This window comes from Phyllostomus discolor, chromosome 4, assembly GCF_004126475.2.
Source record: "Phyllostomus discolor isolate MPI-MPIP mPhyDis1 chromosome 4, mPhyDis1.pri.v3, whole genome shotgun sequence".
Taxonomy (NCBI): domain Eukaryota; kingdom Metazoa; phylum Chordata; class Mammalia; order Chiroptera; family Phyllostomidae; genus Phyllostomus; species Phyllostomus discolor.
In genome coordinates, this window is record NC_040906.2 from 21,355,995 (window position 1) to 21,378,426 (window position 22,432).

At 37.2% G+C, this 22,432-nt stretch overlaps 1 protein-coding gene across 1 annotated transcript in view; it reads left to right on the plus strand.

Moving 5' to 3' along the window:
• ACADL (acyl-CoA dehydrogenase long chain) overlaps positions 1 to 21,621 on the plus strand; it is a 32,021-nt gene extending 10,400 nt beyond the window's left edge. The window contains exons 4-11 of the mRNA XM_028509712.2: positions 394 to 558; positions 4,435 to 4,501; positions 5,587 to 5,751; positions 6,438 to 6,539; positions 7,737 to 7,850; positions 13,859 to 13,986; positions 16,293 to 16,379; positions 20,590 to 21,621. Of these exons, the coding sequence (XP_028365513.1) occupies positions 394 to 558; positions 4,435 to 4,501; positions 5,587 to 5,751; positions 6,438 to 6,539; positions 7,737 to 7,850; positions 13,859 to 13,986; positions 16,293 to 16,379; positions 20,590 to 20,680 (919 nt within the window). The 3' untranslated portion in view covers positions 20,681 to 21,621. The remainder of the gene's footprint in view (positions 1 to 393; positions 559 to 4,434; positions 4,502 to 5,586; positions 5,752 to 6,437; positions 6,540 to 7,736; positions 7,851 to 13,858; positions 13,987 to 16,292; positions 16,380 to 20,589) is intronic.
• The last annotated feature ends 811 nt before the right edge of the window (positions 21,622 to 22,432 follow it).

The following is a 22,432-nucleotide window of genomic DNA, read 5'->3' on the forward strand; positions in this document are numbered from 1 at the left end:
AACACAGCTAAGTGCAAAATTCACGCCATGACTGCAGCTGTATTAGAATAGATTGTTATAATAAAGGTAATTTGCTAAAATGAAATTAGTTGCTATGTTAGGGTGATACAGTTGTACTTCATTAATATTTTTGAATGTTTTATCTTTTAATTTACTAAGTGTTCATCAAACTTTATTAGAGTACTGTTATTATGTTAGAACCAGAAAGTAAAAGAATAGTAAAAACTAAGAGAGAAAACCTTCAGGAATTTTGTAGGTTTTGGGGAATACATGCTATTATAACACTGTAAGACTTTTAATACTGTGTTGTTGCTTTTTTTTATTGAAAATCAGAAACTAAAAACTGAACAAAATAATGATTTTGTGCTTTAAATTCTTTTTTTTTTCCCTAAGAGTCTATTCGAATTGTTCAGGCCCGGGTTTTAGTCTCCATTCAGATATTGTCATGGCCTACATTGCGAACTATGGCTCAGAAGAACAGATTAAGCACTTCATCCCCCCGATGACTGCAGGGAAATGTATTGGTGCCATAGCAATGACAGAGCCCGGGGCTGGAAGGTAAATGAACATGCAATTAATGGTTTTGAAGAGTAGGAGGCAAAGCTCTACCAGCAAATATTTGTCTCAGTACTCGCTTTATACAAAACTATGAGCAATATGCTAGGAGGAATACAAAGATGAACACAGCATAATTCACACCTTCAAAGAATTTCAAATTCCAATGGGAAAATAAGGCCTTATATACAAATAGCAATAAAGCAGTTTATAATACCTGCTATGTTTGAGATATTATTTACATAAGGTAATGCAAATGAAATGATAGGATATGCGTTGTATATGGGGCATGATGAAATTTAGATGTGGTGTGACATGCATATGGAAATGTTCAGCAGGCTTTTAAAATATGGACTTGAAACTCGGGAGACATGCCGGAATGGCAGTAGGTTTTAAAAGCCATTCATAAAAATGAATGTTTTTTCAGTCATCTGGCAATTACTTAGTAAGACCCTTCCATGTGCCATGTATACAGTGGTGAACAAAACAGATGCAGCCCACATGCTTATTAAAGAGAATGAGAAGAAACAAATAGATATATTCACAAGTATAAATTGTGATGAGTAAGCCCTGGCTGGCGTAGCTCAGTGGATTGAGCACGGGCTGGGAACTAAAGTGTCCCAGGTTCGATTCCCAGCCAGGGTACATTCCTGGGTTGCAGGCCATAACCCCCAGCAACCGCACATTGATGTCTCTCTGTCTCTCTCTCTCTCTCTCTGTCTCTCTCTCTCTCTCTCTCCCCCCCTTCCCTCCCTAAAAACGGATGAATAAAATCTTAAAAAAAAAAAAGTTGTGATGAGTACTATGAAGAAACAAGGGACTATTTACATAAAGACTAATGGTGCCTGTGTGTTTGGTAGGGAAGGGGAAAAATGAATTTAGATATGAGTGCTAGAGAAAGCCTATGAAAAATCATTATAATTACACTGAGATCTGATGAATGAGAAATAACCGGTTATTCAAAAATGACTGGATATGTCACATGGTGGAACCGGATTTCAAGGGGTAAAGTGAAAGGGTGGAAAGCTTGGGTATTATGTTTCCCTTGAAATTGTAGCCCCCCAAAATGTGGCAACAGAAACAGAAGGATTGAGTTTGAAGGAAATCTATACATTTCCGTCATGAGCACAAGGGGGAATGAGTTTGAAAAGGCGATAGGATTGGAGTAAGGAGTTAGAAATGTCAAGGCCACAAAAAGGTTGAGAGTTGAGAAAATGTCATGACAGTCTAGGGGTAATGTGTTGATTGTGATTTCGGCAGAGAGTAAGGGCAGAAGTAACTTTGGAAGGAGTGGTGTGGGTATTGAGAAAACAGACAGAGGATACAGACTAATCTTTTCCGAGTTGCATGGTAAAAGAAAGTGTAGAGAGGGAACAGTAGTTTAACAAGCTAGCATGGTAAGGAAAATGGTTTATGTCCAAGAGAACAGCAATGTATAGACCAACAAGCAACAGGCAATAGAGAGGAAGAATTTAAAGATGTGGCAAAGCAGAATTAAACATCTAAGGCTTGTTTCTGCAAACATCAGGCCCTAATGTTTTAGATTTTCTCTTTTGACAGTGCTGTTTATGTTTAAATGTCGTAATATTTCATAGTGTCATTTGGCAATATGTTGTAATTGTGTTTATCTCTCCCAGATAGAAACCTATAATTTCAGGCCAATACTGATACTTAATTTTGCCAAAATAAAAGGTTTTTGGCTTACTTCTTTTGCCTAAAACTGTTACCTAAAAGAGGTAGGAATTTAATCTTCTTTCTTTGCTTTTAAGATAATTCTCTAAGATAACTGGCTGACAGCCCAGTATTCTGACGCATCATACTATGTTTCGGTTCCAACCAACTGGGAGTTTGTGCTGACATAGAGGCAAGAGGATAATGAAAGATCTTGACGTATCTTAACTCATCCAACTTAACTCATACAAAGGCTTGCTTGACTTTTGTTCACTTACGTTTTCTGTCCTTATCTGTGGTTATGTAATTGTGAAGGAAAGAGAATAAGAATGGAGAAAAAAGAGGCAGATTTTGGGGGAAGTTTGGTGAGAGTAATGGAAAGATAGCCAAGTAGTTCAATATTTAGGGACAAGAAAAGGGGCTATGTGGCTAAGAGAATGCAAAAATGGAGAAAAGCTGCACGTGAAGATGATTAGAGTTTTGAGGAATTATAGTGAGAAATAAAGAAAAGGCACGTGGCCCCGGCTGGTGTGGATCAGTGGATTGAGTGCTGGCCGGCAGGCCGAGGGGTTGGCAGTTCCGTTCCTGGTCAGCGCACATGCCTGGGTTTCAGGTCGGGTCCCCAGTCAGGGGCTTGCAAGAGGCAACCAATCTATGTGACGTTTCTCTCACACATCCGTGTCTCTCTCCCTCTCTTTATCCCTCCTTTCCTCTTTCTCTAAAAACAAATAAATTATACACACACACAGACACACACACACATTTTAAAAGAAAACACGTATGAGAGGGAAGAATAAAGAAGATAGGACATGGTCCATTTCACCTGCTTTCAGAGATGGCTTGGTCATGCTGTTCTCTTGCTTTGATTTGGCCTTCACAGAAAAAAGGTCAAGTTTGCTGGCAAAGATCCAGGGCTTCACTGGGTTTTTTCCCTTGCACACACCTAGGGGACTCCATTATGTATAATTACGCATATTTGTATAATACCTTAACATTTCATATGCTTCCACATTGATTTTCTTATTTGGCTACCATAATAACCTGTATAAAACACAGAGAGAGTGTGATTCGTATGTAAAGAGAATCTGCTTCCTGCCTCTTCCGTCTCCTGGTGGCTGACGGCATCCATTGCCTTGTGAGCTCATCACTCCGGTGTCTGCTCCTGGGGCACATCGCCCCTCCTCTTCTGTCTTTGTAATCTCACCTGCCTCCCTTTCGTGAGAACATTTGTGATTGCATTTAGGGCCCATTAGACAATCCAAAATAATCTCCCCATCTCAAGTTAACACAACTGCAAGACCCTTTTTCCATATAAGGTAGCACTTGCAGTTTCCAGGGATTAGGACCTGCCATCCTTGGGGGTCATTAGTCATTATAGGATATTTTGAACTGGAAGCTACTTCAACAATAGGAGATTGTTTTTAAAAAATCATTATAAATCCATAGGATGAAACTCTATGCTGCTAATAAAATTCATTTTATAGAAAAACTTTGGCTAGAATTAGGAGGTCAAAATCGTATGTATGGTTCCATTTTTATCAAAATGCATACATGTATATATCTGTTTCCATGGAGAAATACAGAAAAAATATATTTTTAAATGTTCATTCCAGTATATAAAATATTTACTAAATCATTTTCTCCTTTGTCTAGAGTATTCTCTGTGTTTTTGTATTTTAATTATGAATATTTGTTTATGGTATTAAAGATATAACTTCTTTTATATTTAGAAAAAATAATCTAGTTGGAGAGGAAGCTTGTTAGGGGGAGAGGAAGCTTGTTAGGGGGAGTGGCATTTGAAACAGCCTTTTAAATAGCTAAGCTTTTGATTAAGAGAGAAAGGGAAGGAACCGAGGTGAACAGACGCAGGCAAGTACATGGCAAACAATCTCACGGATAAGGTGGGCCTTGAAAAATCACCTGAGTCCAAACTGGGGGTCTCAAATGCTCGTTGGGCCTTGTTATGCTCAATAATATCTGACTAGTTTATGCAATCTTAACTCATGTATTTATTTGTATAAATGATTTTGAATATAATACATTAGATATTTTTAGAGCATTTGGGTGAGAATTCCTAATATTAAAGATCAATTTTACAATGGTGTAACCAGTTCAAATTATCAGACCATCTATATACTTACGTAAGAACACTGGCCTGATTCCATTTTTATTAATTAATGATTTTTTTAACCTTTTTTACAATTCCAGCGACTTGCAAGGAATAAGAACACATGCTAAAAAGGATGGAAGTGACTGGATTCTTAATGGCAGCAAGGTGTGTCAGGAGGGGCTTCCAGAGCCCCTCTCTCCAGGGGCAGGCCATGGCAACAGTGTCTCGAAGACTGCTGAGGAGTGACTCGAGCATATCTAGGAAGACTCACACAGGAACTGAGGTTGTCTGAGTTCACCCAGGAACTGAGTCGTTGTGTTTTGCCAGTAGAATTTTGCAACTGTTACATTATAAAAGACCTATTCCATTTCTCTGTTCCATTTGCATGCCCCCTCAACCAATATAGAAAATATTAGTTTAAGCCCTGGCTGGCGTAGCTCAGTGGATTGAGCGCGGGCTGGGAACCAACATGTCCCAGGTTCGATTCCCAGCCAGGGTACATTCCTAGGTTGCAGGCCATAACCCCCAGCAACTGCACATTGATGTTTCTCTCTCTCTGTCTCTCTCTCTCTCTCTCCCTCCCTCCCTCCCTTCCCTCCCTAAAAATAAATAAATAAAATCTTAAAAAAAAAAAGAAAAGAAAATATTAGTTTAGATTCCAAACAATATTCATCGAGCCAGAAAAAGAGAAGGTAAGGCTCACGCCAAACAAGGAACAAACAATAGTTAATAAATTTGATGTGGATGAGCAACTGGGGAAAATGCTTCCTTTGTCAATATCATGAAGCATTTCCAAAGATCTCTGGAGAGGAAGACATCTTTGATAGAATTTGAGAGCCCTTCAGTCTTTCTAAGAGCACATCAACCCACTGATAAAACTAGAAAGCTCAAGAGTAAATATCTTCCTTAAAATCTAATATCACTGATAGCAGAAGTTTTTGTTCACCAAAAACTATGCCTGGTATATACTCGGTAAATATATTTGTTGCTGGTTGAGTGTTTAAAAAAGAAGACGTTCATTTTCTGTAAGGCCTGCATGAGCTTCATCCTTTGAAGCACTGGGTTATTTTCCTTCTACATATGAATAACCTTATGTAAACATAATTATCAGTCCCGCTACTTGGATAGAATACAGAGTTATAAAGCATGCATTGTCTGCTTTAGTCTTCTTGACTGTACCTCCCCCGGCCTTGACTTGCACATGGACTTGGATTACTGTGGAGCATCACAGTGTGCTTGGGCTTTTCCAGGTGTTCATTTCTAACGGGAAGCTCTGTGACATCGTGATCGTAGTGGCAGTGACAAATCCCAATGCTCGCTCTCCTGCTCATGGCATCAGCCTTTTTCTGGTGGAAGATGGAATGAAAGGATTTATCAAGGGACGGAAGCTCCAAAAAATGGGACTAAAAGCCCAGGTAAGTCATAATATAAATCATATTCAGGTAATAATTAAGTTTACTCAATTTTTAATAATACGTTTCTGTGCATAAATAATTGAATGTACTCAGTTATGCCTTATATAATATATGGAACTACATAAAGCACAATCAAACCTTCCAATGCTGAATTCCTTAAAAAAAAAAATGCTTTCCAGAAATGATCATGGATATTTATTCCACTGTTTGTGCAACTGTACCTTTTTCTGTGGTGAACAGTGCAAGTGAATCAGGATGTTTTAAACATCTTTATAAATGATTTGGAAGTTAAATGATTTAGAAATTAAATGATAATTGGCCCTCTTTGGATTTGATTAAAGAAAATTATGAAATATAAAAGTATTTTTCTATTATTTGGTAACTACTTTGTGATTGTTTAACTACTAAAAAGAAAAAAATTAGTTAATATTCATTAGCAATCCTTAGTTGTCAGTGCCTACAGATCTGGACAGCATTGGAGCTAGAATGACAGTGCAGTGTAGTGGGTAAGGCAGAACTTCTGGAGTCCGATGAACCTGGATTTGAATCCCTGATTTACCCCTTACTGGTTGTGTTCATTAACCACCCCGATTTGGCCCCCAGGTTCTTAAGTGGAAATAATCTCCTCATCGGGTCCTCGTGAGATTTAAATGGGTAATGCTGTACTTAATTGTATGTCCCCTTAGGACACTGCAGAATTATTCTTTGAAGACGTATGGTTGCCGGCTAGTGCCCTCCTGGGGGAAGAGAATAAGGGCTTCTATTACCTCATGAAAGAGCTTCCACAGGTGAGAAGTATTAAAAATTCTGTCTTCTGATTAGATAATAGACTCGAATAAAGTAATATAGAACTATATAAATCCACACATATAAAACTTATAATACAGCCAATCATTTGTCTATAATTTAAAGATGTAAAAAATAGTTGTAGGTTAGATAAGTAAATAACTGAACTTGGGGATATTCGGTCAAAGCTTATGAGTAGGGAAAATTTCAGTTCTGTGATTCCTTTTTGTAACTATTTTAGCTTCTAAACAACAAGTCAAGAATTATTATCTTTTTGTAAGGAATTATCAGCCAAAATGTCTGGCAGGTTTTAAAAAAATAATAATACGTGGCAATCAAAGAGGAAAACTGTTAAGTCCAAACTAAGTAGTTTTAGCTATATAGGGCCAGCCCTCACACCTGTGTTTTGGAGTGTGGTTTCTGAGTGACCGTTAAGCCTGACCCGCCAGCAGAAGAGGTCACCCCTGCCTAGAAACTGCCGTAGCATGAGCTAAACATGAAGTTGGGGACCAGGAACACTGGCTAGGGCTAGAGACACTGTCACAGACATGGATATGAGCATTGTCCCGCAGACCAAAAGGTCACCAGTTCAATTCCTAGTCCAGGCACATGCCTGGATCGTGGGCCAGGACCCACAGGTCCTGGGTTGTGGGCATGCGAGAGCACATTGCCGGGGTCCTCTCCCTTCTTCTCCCTCCATGCCACTCTCTCTAAAAACAAGTAAATAAAACCTTTAAAAAAAGAAATGGAGTATCAAAATCACCAGCAAGATGGAACTGAACTAACTGTGAATACTTTTGCACTAATACGCAGAATTTAAGCTGTGCACTTTAAAATGTTGTTTTCCACAGATATTGCAGGGTATGTGCTGTGCAGAGATCAACAAGTCAAAACCAGCGACTTCGGAATTCTTTTCTCATAGACAAATCAAGAGAGGAGGAAATTTCATAAATTGCATATATAGTTACATATATATAGTAAAGACAATCAATCATAAACATAAAGGATTTGCTTTAGGGAGTTATTACAGATATGTTAAAATATTAGAAATCTCCATAGGAGCCTTTTTCATAAACAGTTAAGAAATAAACTAGTTGGAGTTTTTTAAAGATTATTTATGGGATGTATTATCATTGAAATCATGTGAAAACCACTTGTGTAATTAGAATAATGTTCAAGACTTAATTTCTGGGTTATAGGAAAGGCTTTTGATTGCCATATCAGCAAGTTCAGCCAGCGAATTTATGTTTGAAGAAACCAGGGAGTACGCTAAACAGAGAAAAGCTTTTGGGAAAACAATTGCACATCTACAGGTAAGCTTGCTGTCATGATTTAGTGTTACACGATATCAATTACCCATCTGAAATTAGTCCAGGCTACACATACATACAGAGTAAATCTCATGGAGGTGGTAATAGAGTCCATGGGAGTGGATGAGATCACCGAGGAAGAGGGAATAGACAATGAGGCAAGAAGAGATCCTAGGACAGAATCCTGAGGGGGGGGCGGGGAAGACAGAATTTAAAGGTGGGATTGGAGAGGAAGAACCTGCAGAGGCAACTGAGAATGAACACCTAAAAAGGAGAAAGCAAATCAGGCAAGTGTCACGGAAGCTGAAAGAAAAGAGAATTTTTAGTAGGAGGGAGTGGGGCCAAAGCTGCTTGGAGGGAAAATAAGAGGAAGGTCAAAGAGTGCCCATTGGACATGATGATACAGAGGTGTTTTTCTAAGAGTCACGAATGGACTGGTGCAGGGGTGGTGCCAGAATAGAGTGAGCAGAGGCATAAATGGAAATGAGGAAGTAAAAATGTATTAATGGTAGGCAACTCTTTCCTTTTGCTGGCTGTGAATGGTAATTGGAGGTTTGCAATCCCCTCCTCAGAGCGAGAGACTGAACTAACTGGAGAAAAATGGTAAGCCTGCAAGCAGTATTGAGGACCCAGATGAAATTATGGATCATGAACGTCTAGGGGTACCTTCTACTTTTCTGTGTAACAGCTTTTCTAAAAGGGTTTAGCTGCCTAGGTTCAGGTACAGAGAAAGTGAATGATGGTGTTTCATTAACTTTGGTTTGGCCAGCAAGTATAAGGTATTTTTCAGAAGAACTCAGCATATGAGGTCCATAATCACTAAATATGCTGATCAAATGTTAGATTGTCTAGTGTCACCTTAAATGGAGGAATAGTTTATAAACAATGCACCCTTCAAATTGGTGAAACATTTCACCAGCAAAAAAAAAAACAAAAAACACCTGATTTTGAAAATCAACTCGAAAGTTTTAAGTAGAATGACTTGGCTGAAAGGCTTTGTGAGGGGAAAAGAAGAGATAAAACACTTTGGTAGCTTTTTAGAACCAGTATTGTAGAAATTAAGTCCAGTTGTGGTTTAACTCCTAGCACAGTTTCTTGCATACCTGTGACCTAGAGAAGTTGTATTATCCCTCTCAGAAATATTCTTTTATTTGTCTGATGTGAATAATGTCACCTCGGGGAGCTACTGTGAGGGTTAGATGATGTAATACACACAAAGTGCATAGAATATAGTCTGGCAAAGTAAGCATTCATTAAATTAGCTTCTTCACCCTCTTAAGTAATGTCTTCCTCTACTTTGTTCCAATGAAGGGAGCCTTTTTTATCAACTTCTTGCTCCTGGCCTGGACCAACTCCACATCATTTTGGGACCCCTTTCCTACCTATATATTCATCTAGTTAACTTTTCCCATTCTGAAAAGACTTCTTTACATCCTAACTTTCTAACTGACATAACAGATCTACGTTCAGTTGTTCTGAATCTACAAAATGAGGCCCATGCTTAGCCAAGGAAACGTTTTAAAAAACTGTATGATTTGACCTCCCTAGATGTTATACTTTATATTCCCTTGCAGTTATGTAATGCAAGATCTACACATATCAGTGATTCTCCATCACTGCCCTCCTCCCCCCAGGCATTTACAAAGGTCAGGGAAGGTGGTGCAGAGCCCTGGACGCCAGCGTGGTTAAATGTTCTGTAACTCAGAGATGCTTTGCAGGACAACTAATTGTCTCAGTCAAGATGCCAGTAGTCTCCCACTGAAAAATACTCACATTCATGATTTATTCCTTTTTGTTTCACAGAGCACATAGGTATTGATTGCCTTCTAAATTTCGTGTGCTCAGATGTAACTTTGTTGGCATGAGTCGTACCTATAGGCGTGAAGCAATATAACAGCGGTGATGCCACTTGGTATCGCCCTGTGACTCTCCCAGCCATACCCAAAGTGGAATTAGTATCACTCGCTTCTGAAGTCCAGCCACCACCACTTTCACATCAAAAATATTTATTAAAATGCTCATGCATTTAGACCTGTTTTGAATAATGTAAAAAATGAACCAAAAAGATATATTTTTATTCCCTCTTGGAAATATACAATTCCTGTGCTTTTGGTATGGAAGTCATATTAAATCACAACAAAGATAACTGTAATATTACCCAGAATGTGTAGCTCAGAATGTTAAATGTGGTTTGACGTTTCCTAGACATTAAATGTGAGGGAAATGTGTGTGTGTGTGTGTGTGTGTGTGTGTGTGTGAGAGAGAGAGAGAGAGAGAGAGAGAGATAACAAAAAGAATAGTTTCGATCCCTCGCAAAGCAGGTGCCAATTTTTGGTTGCTTTCTTTCAGAGGTAATTTACTAAAATTTCACTAGGTGGCAGTAGCATTCTACTTCCACCGGCATGTTCATTGACATGAGTAGTATTGGTTTCCACGTAAATGCCTGTTTTGAGATTTCTGAGATATTTCTTCTAGTCTTTCTGATTTATCTAGATAAGTACCTTTGAATAATATTTTAATATTCAATCTATGAATTTAGTGTATTCATAGACGAAGAATGACCGGTACATGCCTACACACCCTATTCTAGAGCTGGGTACACTATAGTTCTAGTCATTACATTGAAACAGAAGACTTCTAAATGCCATGTTATACTTAGCTAAATATCATTTTATGAACATATAACAATTCAGTTTCCTTTCTCTTTTTTATCCTTGAATTTTAAACATGGTGGTCCTCTCTAGCCCTCTGGATGTGTTTCACAAAAATTTACTTTCTTTTTAAGATGGAGACCTACCATACTTAAGTAGTTATAGGACTTCCATTTCTTTTCATTCATACTTTCTATATTTGATGTTAAGTCAAATTTTCCATTAAATAGACAATAAAACTGTAAAATTCAGATATTCAATAATGATAATGCTGTCATTTATCATTATTTTACATTGTGCCTATGTGCCAGACACTGCTAAATGAATTGTCTCATTTTTTCACAGCAACTCCATGTAATAACTATTATATTTATCCTTCTTTTACAGAGAAGGAGATTGAAAGATAGAGAGGTTAAGTAACTTGCCCAAGATTACATAGATACTCTGACTCCAGAACCTACACTCTTAACTCAGATGCTAGTTTTCTTACCCAGAAATTTAAGGTAGATAGGATGTTCAAGGAAGTGAAAATTCAGTGTTCTTTTCTAATGCAAACTTTAGTTATTTCCTGAGTGGTATGTGCTCTTAATTCTTAGGACACAAAGTATTAGAAGAAGGAATAGGCGAGGAAAAAAATAACACTTCTTATGTTCCTCAAAAAAAGGGAATATCTAATTCTTAAGGACTTGAATTTAAGATTAATTAACTGTAAAATTAGACAGTGTACCCAAGATGTTATATTTTATATTTCAGGTGAAATATATGAGAGTGAAACAAGTGGTGGTGTTTAAGTGCAATGCTAGGCTGCATAACTTTCCAAGGTGTCTTCCAGTTCCACAATTCTGTGGTTCTAAGAATTTTGTCACTCAGAACTCTGAAGGAGACTCTATCTGGTTATCTGGTCTACTTGGTAACAAGGAAAAATTTTTTTTTAATACTGGCTGCAATATGGTCTAGTGACTGTTAATGAATGTTAAAATATACTGCTATGAGCATGTTGATCATTCACGAGAGCACCTTGCTAATAATGTGTGGTACAATTAGGAGCTGCCATTCGGTAGAGAATCATTTCTAAAAGTATGACATAGTGTCTGCAGTGAAGAGCAAAGACCAAGTCTGCATAGTCATGCCCAAGTCAATGCCAATAACGTGTAAATATTTAATCTCTTTATCTCCAAGGAGTTAAATTATGCGCTCTTGAAGACCTCAGTTCCTTCAGACCTCTGGACCTCACCAAATGTGCTGACACAAGAATTCTAAATGTGCCCCTCCTGGTCTGAAATTTAATTTCAGCCTCTAGAAGCTCCTAGCATTCCCATCGGGACAGCTCTCATGTGAGAGAATTGGACTTAAGAGATCTTGCTTCTCTCCTATGAACAGTGCATGACTTCACAAATGTGCCATCCACGGGGGTGAGGCTGGGTCAAAAGTTTCTTGAGACTTGTCAGTTTCCCTGTGGTTTTCCAAATGAAGGGCCATTGAGCTAAATAAACCAGAAGTAGGCTCAGAACTGAGTTGCAGGGACTTTCATGGAACATATATTCATCTGTGGTGCATGTATAGAAAACGGTTTCCCCACTTTTTTTCCATTTCTTATTCCACGTTTAGATTTTCTATGAGTAAACTTGGATGTGTGGGGTGGGAGTGGGAAACTTTGTGCTGATTAGTAGGTAGAGATTTGACCTAATTAAGTGAATAGAAAGAAAAATGGAAAAAGTAAGAGAAAGAACAAGAAGAGAAGAAGCTTTTGATGTCGCCCAGCATGTTCTGATTTAGAGTCCAAGATATATCGGTGGGAAAGCGTGGCATCGGCCTTCCCACTGCTTAGTTTTGGAATCATTAGACGCCAGCCACATCATCTGTTTCTAGAACAGGACAGTTAATGCCATGGGAAATGCTGTCAGCTGGGTTTTTCATCAGCACCACAGTTACGTTGGAACACTTACGAGGAATCTGTCCATCAGAGCACCTGTTCCACCTGACACACCCTGATCTCGCCTCCTCCTGTGTCTTCTCATTCTCCTTGTCTACTCTTTTCCAGAAATGGAAGTACCCAAATTTTCTCCACCACAATGATGCCGAAAGGTTCAGTTTTGTGGTTTGAGAACTACTGTAACCAGTAGTAAAGACAGGCCAGCATCCTCTGAGAATCTGGTCCCCCAAACCTTCCTTTGAGAACTCAGTCATGGCTTTGGACTTGCCAGTGTATGGGTGGCATACATTTAATTTCTAGTTTAAGTTTCACCGAGTCACCTTTGCCACTAACTTCCATTCCTTTTATTAGCCACAGTGAAGGTCTCACTCAAATATTCCACAGCACAATGATCAAAACTCTATTTCTATCTAAATCTCCACATGGAAGGTAGAGCCCGCTGACTGTATAGCCGGGCGTTGAACCTATCAGGTCAACTAATGTGATACATTTTTGGAGATTACCCAAAGTGGAAAGCCAGCACTTCACGTCAAATCCAGCCTCTGAAGGCGGATCAAGAGTTGGCGCTAACGAGACCACATGTAAACTTAAAGTTCAAGATGTGAGAGCCAAGAGTCGGGAATGCAAGACAATTTGGTGGGAGCAAGAGCAGTCGAGAACGACTGAGGCTGATCTGGATAGAAAGAATACTATTGGTTGTCTACAGCCAGCAGGAGGAGGAGGTATATAGGTAGATTAGCATTGACAATTGCTCACCATTTGATTCAAGTTAGACGCTGCTAGACAGGCTACTGAGAGGAATAAGAAGACGGGTGGGGAGAGGCAGCAGAGGTTGGGGGTACAGGCTCTGATCCACTGAGATCTCCATTCTGTTATTCTTCTATTGCATTCTACAGATCTAGATGAAATACTGTGTGCAACGTAACATATTTTTATGTTGTCACTCAGGCTTGTTACTTTGTTACTTTATGCTGAGACAAAGAAGCAGAATTGAGAAATGTGATTACTCAATTTCATTAAAAGAGAACACTTCGTGGATTTCCATTCTGGAGGAAAACACCTTTTTCACAGTTGTACTACCTAAAGGGCCATACCACAAGGTGGTGCTCACTCATCAGTCCCCGTGTCTTTCAGGAAACTCCCCTAAATGGTCTACGTTTTTAAATCTAGAACATAAGATAGTTATGCATTTATTTGTGCACCTTTTCTTTCATTACAAGTTTCCTTAGCAATGATATACTGCGGGTTTAAATTTAAGCCCTTTCTTTAGCATAGGCCTGCTTTCAGGAGAAAAAAAGAAAACCTAGTAACTCCACTTTTGGTTTGCCTGAAGAATCTTTTATTATATAATTTTTGATATGCTAGGTGACTCAAAACATGCTTTTCTGCCATACTTATTTTTATCTTTCATTTCCTTTCAACTTCAGACGGTGCAGCATAAACTAGCAGAATTAAAAACAGAGATCTGTGTAACCAGAGCTTTTGTGGACAGCTGTCTCCAGTTGCATGCAGCAAAACGTCTGGATTCTGCCACTGCTTCCATGGCGAAATACTGGTATGTGTGCCACGGCGATTAAAATGCGGTGTTTGCACAGACTGTTACGGAAGTCGTCCAACTTTCAACTCGGCCTTGAGGGCCTTAAAGGGAGAAGGCTGTGTCAATGGAACTCGCAGTATGAACCAACTTTGCAAAAAATGCTGAAAGGCCCCATTAGGCCTATTTATAATGTGCGAAAAATTACTCAAGTTGGTATTTAATGTTTAGCATGCCATTCAAAATAAAACAGTAAGAGACCGAAGTAGGATGACGGATTAGTTCATTCAATTAAGTTTAATTTCAAATTATCTGCAGCCTGACAGCAGAGTGAGCCCAAACACTTTCAGTAAAACTTAGGAGCCCTGAAGTAGTCCCTATTCTTTCATTGAATAACTAAAATTAAATTCCATTCTCTCTGAGAAAACATTTTGTTATTTGTGAAATGAGTAGCTTGGACAGGATTTTCCTATTTGAGGTGTTTTTCAAAGAAAAATTTCTGAAGAATTGACTGTCTAATCAAAAGTTGCACATGCTCTATTCAGTGGGAGGAAAACAATGTCCCATTAACTTCAGAAAGACTTACATTTGTATTGAAGATGAGTAGCCATGGTATTAAAGATGAGTTGATTTTTTTAAAAAGGGACCCCATAAGGCTTCTGTGTATTTTAAGATGCACGAACACAGTTTAAATCAGATTCTGGATGTGGGTTTGGTTTTCTCTGTTTTAAAAGCAAACATTCTCACATCTCATTAGCCCAAAAATAACCTAGAAAAAATTCCTGTCATTATTCATTAACTCATGTTCAGTTTAATCAGAAGTAGAATGGGAAAATATGCGGAATAGTACTTTATGTAATGATTCCAAAATGATAAATTTGCCAGGTTGAAATTGATGTGGAATTACTAGAAACTTGAACTTTTGTTGGGGTTGGGGGGGTGACTTTTTTGGAGGAGTGATATTTTATATTTATACTTACAGCAAGTTCTTTGATGGGTTTAAAAACTATAAAACTGATTTTCAATAAGATATTTTTGGAAAAAGAGATATTTAGATAGCTATAGACTTCGTTATTCTTGAAAACCCCAGGTATATAGACATACTGGTACTTTACATTGAAGCGGACAAAGCAACTAGTTACAGCCCAGTAAATATTTCACTAATATATTAATACTTGCCAAATACAAAAATTTATAGGATTCCAAATATTGTTGCCCTTGAGCCTTGTCTGTTAATTATTACAGGATATTGTTATTTCGAGTTAAAGATTATTTTTAATAGGAAAATGTGTCCATGCTTACCTTTCTTTGTTTTCTGCTATTGAAAAGTAGAAAATAATCTTGAACTAACTTACTTTTTACGTTAAGATAAATAAAAAATCCTTTCCAATTAGCTTATAAATTTTAATGATAGTTGAAGTTTTTGTGATAAGATCAAAAAGCATATTTCTCAAATATTTCGTATTATTATACTAGAATGTATTTCATGGATGATAATTTCCAAGTAACCTTTAATAAGTGTCCTATGGTTGCAATACTCAATAGTAGTGTGCCCCCTTAAGTTTTGGCTTTTACTTTCAGTTTATTTCTGAAAGCCCTAAGAAATTTTTTTTCTCGGTTACTTGAATTCAGACCTGCAGCTTTCAGGTAGGAAGTGACATCTTTGGAGGAAAAAAAAAAAAGGCATTCCAAAATAAAAGGAAATAGATGGCAGTATACTGTTAACTTAGGTCATCTAGAGAATCTAAATAAATTAGATTCAAAGCTTGAAACCAAATTCAAGTTTTTACTATGTCCTTTTCAGGTGTAAAGTAGCAAAAACCTAACAGGCTGTGCCTTCCACACTTTGTTTCCAGGCTTAACAAAAACCCAGCCAGAAGTATAATTGATGAAGAAAGCATTCATTATGTGAAAATTGTCCTGAGATTTATTTCATATATGATTTATACACAATTATATCTCTGCTTGGCTAATATGCCTATTTTTTATTTATTCTTTTTAGAGAGAAGGGGGAAGGGAGGGGAAAAGAGAGGGAGGGAATCATCATTGTAAATGAGAAACATCGACTGGTCGCCTTCCATACAGGCCCTGACCTGGGACCAAACCTGCAACCCAGGCATGTGCCCTGACCGGGAATCAAATCGGTGACCTTTCAGTTTGCAGGACAATACCTAACCAACTGAGTCACACCAGCCAGGACAATATACCTATTATTAATTATTTGATAAATGTATGCATTTGACAAATCATTTGTTCCCTGATTGTGAAGCACCTCATACAAATTGATTTCAAATGTTTCTTTTCCACTTTATATTTTGTTCACCTAGGTCTTCTGAAATGCAAAACCATGTAGCTTATGATTGTGTACAGCTCCATGGAGGCTGGGGATACATGTGGGAGTACCCAATTGCAAGGTGAGTGTGGCTATTCTGTTACACTCTTCTGGATGATATAAAGAAAGAAAAATCACTGTACTTTATACACTGAAGGAAAGATGATGCAAAAATTTTCAACTGATTACAGAATATCTTTTTTTTAAGATTTTATTTATTTATTTTTAGGGAGGGAAAGGAGGGAGAAAGAGAGAGAGAGAGAAACATCAATGTGCGGTTGCTGGGGGCCGTGGCCTGCAACCCAGGCATGTGCCCTGACTGGGAATCAAACCTGCGATGCTTTGGTTCACAGCCTGTGCTCAATCCACTGAGCTACACCAGCCAGGGCTACTACAGAGTATCTTCAAGCAGATACTCTGCTCAATAACATGATGGAAACACCATTATGTTATTGGCTCCCTCCTAGGATTTTACCATTTTTAAAGAAAGCAAAGGGACCAATATACTAAAGCTTGATACGTGACTTTATTTGAATTGTTATATAGAAGGACTAATATCACTTTTGAAATAGCTGAATAATGTTTTATCGATTATCCATTATTATTCAGGTTATTTCTAGTTTCTTACTCTGACAATGCTACAACAGACACCTTTTTACATTATCTTAAATACATGTGTTTGTGATTGCAACAGAAGAGTCTCAAAAGTAGTATTGTTAGTTCGAAAGTATGCCTATTTTAAATTTTTATAATTTCCAGATTCTAATTGCTAGCAATTCACAATGAACAAAGTCTGATGACTTACCCTCCTAAGCTATGAATGTTATTGCCATTTAAATTTAGTGTTAATATAATAGGTTGAAAAAAAGTAGGTTATTATTCTTCCTTTAATTTGAGTGACTATTAATTCTTTTCTTTTCTTTTTGTTCTATTTTATTTTACCTCGGTAAGAGCACTCACCATAAGATCTCCCCTCTTCACAAATTTCAAGTGTACTGTCGAGTATTATAAACTGGAGGTACAATGTTGTAGTATGGATCTCTAGAGATTATTTATCCTACTTAACAAATTTTAAACTCATTGATTAGTAACACTCCATCTTCCTCCCTCCCCTTTGCCCCTGGCAACTACCATTCGTCATTGATTCTATGAGGTTTACTATTTTAGATAATTCATGTAGGTGGAATCAATGTAGTATTTGTGTTTCGGTGACTGGCTTATTTCCCTTAGAAGAATGTCTCCAAGATTCTTCCAGATTGCCACATACTGCTGAGCTTTCTTCTGACTAAAGGTTGAGTAGTATTCCATTGTATGTAGATACTACATTTTCTTTATCCATTTATCTGTCCATGAAATTGCCTCAGGAATCTCCCCATAGCAAATCTCTTCATCACTCTAGAGAATATATTTTCCTTTTATTTAGCAATATTTTCAGTTTATAAAATTTTCCCAAGAAAGTTTTTTGCTATATTAAGAGAAATCCAATTTAGTTCTGCATCAGAGGATGAGAAAGCCAAAACACTTTTTCTAATTTTAATCTAAATACAGATATCTAAAGAGAAAATTATCAAACTAGTACTCAAATTAACTTTCAAATGTATCATTTTGGCAAGCATAATTGGAACATCTGATACACTTATAGTCCTTAATGAGGAAAATAAACATTTTATTAATGTTACATTAAGAACAGAAGCTTCACCATAGATATAATTTACTAGTTTTCTATAGCCACTGGGCAGCTCATAAAGCTTTAAGCATAGGATATATATAATTTATAACTTTTTATAAAAACTCAGCAGTAAGTAGGCTTTTTACTTTCTTGGGAATGTGGGCATGAAATAGCTAAATGACTTCTTTCTTTTTTTTTAATCAAACCTTGGATTTGGATTTTGGTATATCCTTTTAGAACTACTTCAAACAGACCTTAATCCAAAGCAGATTTATTTTTTATCTTTGCATAGTCATGAAATCAAAAGTAAACATTGAATTTTGCCAGCACAAATTAAATCATCACTGAAATATTTCCTGTGCATTTCATGTTTTACTCAGAATAATTGACTCACAATATTCACTATGGGAGAAAAGCGACATAATAATGGGTGTTTATAGTTCTCTACTCAACTGTGCAGTCACAGCTGCACGAGGAAAGCAGACAAGCAGGCTCAGTGTCTGGTTTTAGTTCAGGTTCTGAGAAAAGTGTAGCAGTTAAGGAGGAGTCACCATGCCCATGGCCCGGGAGGCTGCCCCTTCAGGACAGTAGCAAGCACAGACCGTGGAGTTATGGCTCAGTGTTTGGAATCCCCAGTTTCAGTCTGAGAGATGTACATTTCCTTTCAGGTATAATCAGCCCCTTCTTGGGCAGCTTGTTACTTCAAAGATTGTATGAACTTTTCAACTGGACTACTATTTTTCTCCCCAAAGACATGGGGAAGGAATTTTTTATAAAATTACAAGAAAGAAAGTAATAGGTAATATCAAAAAGGCTAATTAGACACATTAGGCGGTATGTGGATGTACAACAGACTATAATTTAATAGAAAAAAACTTTCTACGTGTGTTTGTCATATCCTAAGATTAAGCTATACTATTTGTGTGTGTGTGTGTTGTTGAGCTTTGGTTTCGCAGATAAAAGAGGTACTTTTTTGTTTTGTTTCATTTTATTTATCTGTTATTCGTCCTTAAGTAACTGCTCTTTAGCATGAGTTCACTTCAGTCTTACTCATGGGGCTTGGGATCTGGGAGAAGTGAGACAGCCTTTGCCATCTCGAGACTTCTCTGCCACTGCTAGGAAGAGCGGCCTGAGACACAGAGCTTCGTCATCGTGTGGTTAAACATTTATTCTGCTGCCTTTCTCTGTTAATTTTAGTTGATGGCTGAATTTAATTAGTAACCTATAAAAGGTCTACTGATTTCTGTCATTACCAATTCCATTGGAACTTCTGTCATGTGGAAAAAAAAATGCCCAACCCAATCAAAAAATGTCTAGAAGATTCAGATTGCAGAAGCAGACTGAAATGCTAGGGAGGTCCTCCAAATGCAGGGGCTGGATTTTGTGGGCAGCAATGGAATCTGTTCAAAATAAAACACACACACACACACACACACACACACACATATATATTTGAAAACACAAATGTCCTTAGACTTCAAGTATTTTCTGAAAGTTGGCATTGAGACACTAAAATATCTTTGTAATATAATAAATCAAATCAGCAAATACTGACTGAGTGCTTACTCTTTCCAAGGTCTCATGATGAATAGGACAAAGGAGAAGTCCAGAATTGGCACATTTAATTTGTCTCAAAAATTCAATTAAAAAACAAACAGGTTTTATGCTTGAGAAAGAAATGCCTTCGAATTTGTCTACTATGAAAGTCCTGCGCACCTGTGTCAATGAAAACATTATGATACAATACGAGAGACACTTGCCAGGGTGGCAGGACACCTGCCTTCTCATTCCAGTCTGCCAATTTCCTTTTTGACCATCAAATAGCAACCATTAATTAGTAAATGTATTAACTTCTCTGCACCTCAGTTCCTTTACCTGCAAAACAGTATAATGTTTCTCCTCCCTGATCTCAGAGCTGGCAGGATAAAGTGAGATGAGAAATGGTAAGAACAGTGTCATTGTTACTACCATTGCTGCCAAAGTAAATTTTTATAACTATTTTTTTTTGCAGGGGGGAGGTGGCTAGTGAACTCAGCCCTCAGTATTGTAACCTCATACATTACTGGAGTGACTATTAACCATTTCCAAAAATGAGTTACTTGTTAACTTTGTGGGAAGCAACATTTTCTAAAACATCTATTTGTACCACTGATGGCAGCAGTGGTGGCAGGAATCCAAAGGAATTTTAGAAAATACGCACTTTCTTTTCTCTTTTGTTTTCTACAAAACCAGTGGATTTCAACTTTTTTAGGAATCATAAAAGATAACAAGACATTAAAAGGTTGTACCCATTTCTAAATCTAAAGTGGACATTTTAAAGAGTGCTGTTGTATGTGCTGAATTTTACAAAATTAAAACAAACCTACAGATGTTATTTGGAATTTATAATATCTTTCAGCAAACTAAAACAAAGTATACAGATGATCACTCTCTTAATAGAATTGTGTAATTATACTAATTGAGGATGAATGCCAAAGTGGAAAAAAGTAATTATGAAAAACTTTTATTGGTTGGATTTTATGAAGTGACTACCTTAAAGTCATCAACAGTTTTGTGGTGACACCAAATTTATAACATCTAATATTTTTTTATTTATTCTTCAATTGTTTTCTGAATTATGCAGAGCTTACGTGGATGCCCGAGTTCAGCCAATCTACGGTGGTACCAATGAAATAATGAAGGAGCTGATTGCAAGAGACATCATCCAAGACTAATAGCCATCTGCCCGCATCCTGGAATCCTATTACAACTAATCTGGTTTTACATCTACTCAAGATAAAATGCAACCTGGACAGGGAGGAAACACTAAACATGTTTTCATATGCTCTCTTATAGAAAAAAAAATTAAATGCAAATATAAGATTAACACAATGGGAGAAGAAATCTTTCCAAAGATTCTAAAATTCTCAAACACAAAGTTGAACTTTTAATTTTTATGTAGCTAAAAGACAAAGATTTTCTAATTCTAGAGGCATTAGTGTTTCATTTTTCCTAAAATTCTAAAAATGTGTAATTGCTTAAATCTTTAAAATTGAAGCAGAAATAATTTTGTTATTAATATTAACAACAAAATATTAAAAATAATAATGGTGCTTACAGCATATTGACTTTGAAGGGAAATAATATAATTTAGAATCAAAATAGTTTCAGCTATGTTTTGATTCCTATGTTTCCTATGTTTTGCTCTAAATTTCCCAGAACAATGGAATTCTCCCACACTACCCTAAACCTCTGTTTTTAAGTAATGGAACCCTTTCTTCAAACTAAAGCTTATGCAGGGAGTCCCTGTAAAATGGCGGTAAATGAAGAGGTGCTCTCGCTGAATCAGGAAGCCTGTCTGGCACTCAGCTAAGTCCCTGCCTAACCCCGCTAGAGAATGCTGTTTGTTCTCTCACCTCCTGACACCCAGTTCTATAGGAGAACACAAAATAATCCATCATCCTTTATCTTTAAGCGTTTGGTGTATTTTATCAGTATCAGAACAGTGACTTTCATTTTGGAACAGTCTACTGTAATGAATTAATTAATAAATAATATAAGAAGTAAGTCAATGAACAAGATAATTTCAAATTACAAACGCAATAAAAGAGAATAAGCATTTAAAATAGGAAAGCGAGGAAATGACATTTGTTTTCAGACTTAGAAGTAATTCTTACCAAAACATAAACCAGTAATTTAATTTGTAAATGGCTCACATCATTTTAGTACTTGATTTTCTTTGCATATACTGTTGACACAGGGAATAAAAGTAGTTTTTAATAGAAACAAAAATGTGTATTCTTTTTCAACTCGGCAAACCTAAACATTTTATTTGGTATTGTTGGTATTAAACATTATTGTTCAATGCAATCATTACAAACTGGGTAGACAGAGGGAAGAGAATATACTTTGATACTATTCCTAGAATTGTATGCTTTGGATTTACTCTTGGGTAGAAGTTTGTATGACTGCTGGCTTGAATTCTCACTCATATGCATCAAATACCATGCGACATGAGTTGGAGTAATATTAGATATTACTATACTTACAGCGCTCACCTCCCTCATACTACCAGAACACAGCATAGGATTAGGCAGACCGACCCTCTCTTTTCAGCCCCTTTCCCTTCCTTTTCCAATCTTGAAGGCAACTACATGTTAGAAATAGAGCATCTTTAGGATGCAAAGTAAATTAGCATAGAAGGAAAAGCCTGCTACATAGAGGTAGACCTACCTGGGTTTGAATAACTTTATCATTTAAGAGCCATTGGACCTTGAGCCATTTATTTAACTCAAGATTTTTTTCAGGTGCAAATGACAAAAGAAACCCAATTCATACCATCCCAAAGAAAAACTTGAATGTGCCAGTTTAAAAGGGTTGTTGCGGAGTAGCTAGTACCATCTATGGAACTGTAGAAACTAGTCTAAAGGACCTGATTCTAGGGCTTAGACCTGCTGGCGCTTACACCATACATACCTATTTTGACT